Source organism: Cebus imitator, unplaced genomic scaffold (genome assembly GCF_001604975.1).
Source record: "Cebus imitator isolate Cc_AM_T3 unplaced genomic scaffold, Cebus_imitator-1.0 Scaffold538, whole genome shotgun sequence".
Classification (NCBI taxonomy): Eukaryota; Metazoa; Chordata; class Mammalia; order Primates; family Cebidae; genus Cebus; species Cebus imitator.
In genome coordinates, this window is record NW_016107853.1 from 151,821 (window position 1) to 158,119 (window position 6,299).

General features: G+C 41.4%; 1 protein-coding gene across 3 annotated transcripts in view; it reads left to right on the plus strand.

Moving 5' to 3' along the window:
- The window catches only part of ULK2 (unc-51 like autophagy activating kinase 2), a 111,593-nt gene that overhangs the window by 29,940 nt on the left and 75,354 nt on the right, over positions 1–6,299 (plus strand). For all 3 annotated transcript variants that reach the window (XM_017514905.2, XM_017514907.2, XM_017514906.2), the window contains exon 9: positions 1,579–1,661. In XM_017514905.2, coding sequence (XP_017370394.1) covers positions 1,579–1,661 — 83 coding nt within the window. The remainder of the gene's footprint in view (positions 1–1,578; positions 1,662–6,299) is intronic.

A 6,299-nucleotide genomic window follows, 5' to 3' on the forward strand; every position in this document is an offset into this window, starting at 1 on the left:
TCAGTCTCCTAAAGTGTTGGGATTACAAGCATGAGCCACCATACCTGACCCACTGTATGCTTTTAAATGCCACGGAGAGTCCCATAGATGTTATTTTATTTAATTAGGTCCTTGTTTTCGTTTTTTAGTTACTATAAACAGGCTCTAGTGAATTGTGTATGTGTGTGTGTGTGTGTGTGTGTGTGTGTGTGTGTGTGTGTGTGAGAATACCTTTGTGTATGTGTGCATTTTATTAGGCTGAACTTCTAGAAATGGAATTGTCAGACCAAAAGAGATGCTTTCCAAATAGGCTATCCCAGTGAATACAGCAAGATAGAAGACTGTTCCTTTCCCCTCATTTTTACCAACACGGAATGTTCGAATATTTGATGCCTTACAAATGCATGAGGACCAGTTAGCTATTAATTTAATTTGCATTCTTCTCTTCATTAGTGAGTTTGGCTTGGCTCCTTTGTATTTGTTCAATATCTTTTTTTTTTTTTTTTTTGAGACAGCGTTTCATGCTTTTTTGCCCAGGCTGGAGTGCAGTGGCGAGATCTTGGCTCAGAGTGACCTCCACCTCCCGGGTTCAAGTGATTCTTCTACCTCAGCCTCCCAAGTACCTGGGACTACAGGCATATGCCACCACGCCCAGTTAATTTTTGTATTTTTAGTAAAGATGGGGTTTCACCATGTTGGCCAGGATGGTCTTGATCTCTTGATCTCGTGATCTGCTGCCTTGGCCTCCCAAAGTGTTGGGATTACAGGCGTGAACCACTGTGCCTGGCCACTTTTTTTTTTTTTTTTTTGAGACAGAGTCTTGTTCTGTCACCCAGGCTCGAGTGCAGTGGTACGATCTTTGCTCACTGTGACCTCTGCCTCCTGGGTTCAAGCCATTCTCCTGCCTCAGCCTCCATAGTAGCTGGGATTACAGGCAGATAATCACCACGCCTGGCTAATATTTTTTTTTTAGTAGAGACAGAGTTTGACCATGTTGTCCATGCTGATTTTGAACTCCTGACCTCAAGTGATTATACCCACCTTAGCCTCCCGAAGTGCTGGTATTACGGGCGTGAGATGCTGCGCTTAGCCTGTTTAATATTTTTTTTGTAATCCTTATTCTTTGAATTGTGTACTCCTATTACTTAACTCATTTTCCTATTGCTTGTTTTCATATTGGATGTTACAAAGTTGTATTAGTTCTCACTTGTATTTAAGTACTGCCCTTTTCCAGACAGAAAGCGAAGTGGCTATTTTGTAATAGAGAACACTATAGCAACTATTAGTGCAAGGTTGAGGTTATGCTAAAACTCAACATTGGGCCTTTGAGATGCTTTATTCCTGCAGATACTTGAACAACAGTAAGCACAATACAGGAATCTTCTCAATTTGATGCTGGTTCTCAAAGATAGTTGTTTAGTGCTTTTTTTTTTTTTTTTTTCTTTAAATGAGTCTTACATGGTCTTCTTGGTATAAATCTATTGGTATTTGTGAAACCACATATATGTTTTAGTTTCTATGCGGAAGGCAAAAGTTAACGTCGTTTGTATATATGAACTTACCACTCAGGTGGTTGTTTTTTTTTTTTCTTTCCCCCAGTATTCCAAGAGAAACATCACCTTATTTGGCTAATCTCCTTTTGGGTTTGCTTCAGAGAAACCAAAAAGATAGAATGGACTTTGGTAAGAAATAGTTTCAACTTCTGCGTACCTTCTAATTTTATTTTTATATGTGCTGAAAGATTTTAAAAATACCATAGAGATTTCAGAAGAAAATTAAAGTCAGTTTCACTTTTCTTTTTGTTTATTTGTATTTGTTTATTTTAGTTTCATAAATATGTATTGAGTGCTTATTACTATGTCCTAGGTCCGGGAGATAGAGTAATAAACAAAATCCCTCTTCTCATGTAGCATATTTTTTCGTGGTAGAGAGAGACAGGAAACATTGAAAACCATAATTGCGTATTATATTAAGTTGCTAAGTATTGTGGGAAAAAAGAATTGAGGGTGGGGGTGGGAAAGAAATTTTAAATAAGGTAGTCAGTGAAGGCCTTACAAAGTGACATTTGAACAAAAGAATTGGGAGTGGGGGTGGGAAAGAAATTTTAAATAGGTTAGTCAGTGAAGGCCTTAGAAAGTGACATTTGAACAAAGACTTACTTGAAATGAGAGTGAGCCATGTGGGTATCCATGGGAAAAGCTTTTTAAGCAGAGTGAACAGCTAATACGAATGCTTAGGGCTGGAAGCATGCCTGACCAATAACTAGAAGGAATAACTTGAAGAATAACTAGAAGGCCAGTTGAAACCTTGGGCTTTTCCACAAAGCGTGATGGAGCCATTAGAGGATTTTGAGTAGAGGAAAAGTGATCTAATGTTTTTAAAAAGGATCAAGCTGGCTGCTTCTTGAGCAGAAGCTGGGAGACTAATCGGGAGACTCTTGTCATTACCCAGGTGAGAGATGAGTGTATGTAGCATTGACTAGGGGAAGAGCAGTGGCCGTGGTAAGAAGTCTTTCTGGAGGTAGAGGTAGAGGCAACAGCATTCACTGATGGGATTGAATGTGGAGGTGTGAGAGAGAAGACTCAAGGATGACTCCAACGTTTTTGGCTTGAGCAGCTGAAAGGATGTTGTCAGTTACAGTGATGGGAAAGACTGTATAAATAGAGCAGACTGTGGGAACAAGATGAGGAGTTTCTGTTGGACATGTTAAATTTAAGATAACCATTGAATATCTAAGTGTAGATGTCAAAAGTGCACTTAAATTCCAGAGAGGTCTAGACTGGGGACAGATTGGGATGTTATCAGCCTGTGGTTGATATTTGTTTATTTGTTGGTTTTTTAAAAAAATTTTTGAGACAGGGTTTTACTCTTTCAGGCTGGATTGCAGTGGTGTGATCATGGCTCACTGTAGCCTTGACCTCCCCAGGCTCGGTGATTCTCTCACCTCAGCCTCCCCAGTACCTGGGACTACAAGTATACGACAACACATCTGGCTAATTTTTACATTTTTTTTTTTTGTGGAGACAGGGTTTAATCATGTTGCCCAGGCTGGTCTCAAACTACTGGGCTCAAGCAATCCACCCACCTTGGCCTGCCAAAATGCTGAGACTACACACGTGGTCACCGTGCTTGGTGATATTTATTAAATAGATTATTTTCTCTTTTTTTCCCTCCTTTATTTGAGAAAAGGCCTCACTCTGTCACTCAGGCTGGATTGTAATGCAGTGGTATGATCATAGCTCACTGCAACCATGAACTCCTGGGTTCAAGGGATTCTCCTGCCTCAGCTTCCCTAGTAGCTGAGACTCCAAGCCTGCACTCATGTTCTTCCACAGGTGAAAAGTCACCTGTTAATCTTATTAACAACATTTAGTTGGCTAATTTTTTTTATCCTTTTGTAGAGATAGGGTTTCACAATATTGCCAGGGCTCTTCTCAAAGTCCTGGCCTCAAGCACTCTTCCTGCCTCAGCCTCCCAAAGTGCTGGGATTACAGGTGTGAGCCACTGTGCCTAGTCAAAATAGATTAATTCTAGTGTACCATTTAAATACTTTCATTGAGTTTTCTGGCTTTTTTGTAGTATTTATTGAGTTTTTTAAAAAAATAATTGCTTTAGGGATTATAGTATGCATCTTAATTTATCACAATTTATATAAATACTAATTGAATTCCATTAAAACATAGAAGTTTTGTTCTCTTAATATGGCTCCATTCCCTCTTCCCTTTGTGCTGTTATTGTCTTACATATTATGTCTATGTTGTAATCTCAACAGTGCAGTGTTACCACTATTGCTTTATACAATCTTACCTCTTTTAAAGAAGTCAGGGCCGGGCGTGGTGGCTCACACCTGTAATCCCAGCACTTTGGGAGGCCGAGGCGGGCGGATCACGAGGTCAAGAGATCGAGACCATCCTGGTCAACATGGTGAAACCCCGTCTCTACTGAAAATACAAAAAATTAGCTGGGCATGGTGCTGCGTGCCTGTAGTCCCAGCTACTCAGGAGGCTGAGGCAGGAGAATTGCCTGAACCCAGGAGGCGGAGGTTGCGATGAGCCGAGATTGTGCCATTGCACTCTAGCCTGGGTAACAAGAGTGAAACTCCGTCTCCAAAAAAGAAAGAAGTCAGGAGAAGAAAAGTGAAAAACATGTGTAGAGTCCTTTTGTGTATTTCTCTCTTTTTTTTTCTGAGACAGAGTCTCAGTCTATCACCCAGGCTGAAGATCAGTGGTACAGACATGCCTCACTGCAGCCTTGACCTCCTGGGCTTAAGTGATCCTCCTGCCTGAAACTTCCATGTAGCTGGGACTACAAGTGCACATCACCGTGCTCAGCTACCATGCCCAGCTAATTTTAAATTGTTTTTTTTTTTTTTTTGAGATGGAGTTTTTTTGTCTCCTGCCTCACCTTCCTGTATAGTTGGGACTACAGGTGCCCACCACCATGCCCAGCTAATATTTTGTATTTTTAGTAGAGTTGGGGTTTCACCATGTTGTCCAGGCTGGTCTAGAACTCCTGTCCTCATGTGATCGATCCACCCACCATGGCCTCCTAATGTGCTGGGATTACAAGCTTAAGCCACTGTGCCCGGCTGGTTTTCTCTACTTTTAAAAATGTGTTATGACAACTGTTTCAAAGTCTTTGCGAAGTCCGACATTTGTCCCCCTTCACAGACAGTTTCCATTGACTGTTTTGTTCCCCTGTGTATTGACCATGCTTCTTTGTTGCTTTGGATGCCTTGCAGTTTTTTGTTGAAAATCAGATTTTTTGTACAATACAGATAGCAACTTTAGATTAACACCCTCCGCCTCTTCCAACTGGGGATTGTTCTATTTTTTTTTTTTTTTTTTTTACGGTGAGACAGAATCTCACTATGTTGCCTAGGCTGGAGTGCAGTGGCACAATCTCAGCTCACTGCAACCTCTGCCTCCTGAGTTAAAATGATTCTCCTGCCTCACTGCCTCAACCTTCTAAGTAGCTGGGATTATAGCGGCACACCACTACACGTGGCTCATTATTATTATTATTTTTGGTACTATGGGGAATAATTGCTGCAAGAATGCCTGGCTAATTTTTGTATTTTTAGTAGAGACAGAGTTTCACCATGTTGGCCAGGCTAGTCATGAACTCTTGACCTTAAGTGATCTGACTGCCTTGGCCTCCCAAAGTGCTAGGATTACAGGCATGAGCCACCATGCGTGGCCGGATTGTTCTATTTGTTTAGTAACTTGCCTGGATCAAATCTGTGGAATATTGTTTTCCTTGCAGTTTTTGAAAATTGATTTATCTCCAAAGAGGTTTTTGTATTTTTTTCAGTTAAAAAAAATTTCAAAGCCCTGTTTCCTAGGGGTCCCCCCGTGTCAACAATTTTTTAGCAATCAGCTGGTGATTGGTCAAAGGTGGTGCTTAAACACTTTGAGACAGTAAGTTACCATCCTTTGTCCATAGATCTGTGTGTGGCTTGGGAATGCACTAAGAGTTCAAGCACAACTGGGCATGGTGGCTCACATCTGTAATCCCAGCACTTTGGGAGGCCTAGGTGGGCAGATCACTTGAACTCAGGAATTTGAGACCAGCCTCGGCAACATGGTGAAACCCCTCTACTAAAAATACAAAAATTAGTCGGTGTTGTGGTGTGGGCTTATAGTCCCAGCTACTTGGGAGGCTGAGCTGGGAGGATTTCTTGAGCCCTGGAGGTCAAGGCTACTGTTAGCTGTGATCATGCCAGTGCACCCAGCCTGGGTAACAGAGTGAGACCTTTTTTGTCTTTAAATAAATAAATAAATAAATAAAGTTCATGAACTTACAAATCTGTCATGGCCATTTCTTTCGTTTTTCTCTTCTGTGTTTTATTTATCTCAACTCCAATCTTTATTCTTCTACTAGTTTTGGGCTTAGTTTGCTGTTTCTCTAGTTCCATAAGCATGAAGTTAGCTTATTCATTAGATTTTTTTTTTTTTTTTTTGAGATGGACTTTCGCTTTGTCACCCAGGCTAGAGTGGAGTGGCGCAGTCTCGGCTCACTGTGACTTCCATCCAGCTCCTGCGTTCAAGTGACTCCCCTGCTCAGCCTTCAGAGTAGCTGGGACTGCAGGTGCATGTCACCATGCCTGACTATTTTGTATTTTCAGTAGAGACAGGGTTTCATCATGTTGGCCAGGCCGGTCTCGAACTCCTGACCTCCTCGGCCTCCCAAAGTGCTGAGATTACGAGTGTGAGCCACCACGCCTGGCCTATTCTTCTTCTTTCTTCTTTCTTCATCCTCCTCTTCCTCCTCTTTCCTTCTCCCTCCTCCTTCTCTTCTTTTTTTTTTTTTTTTTTTTT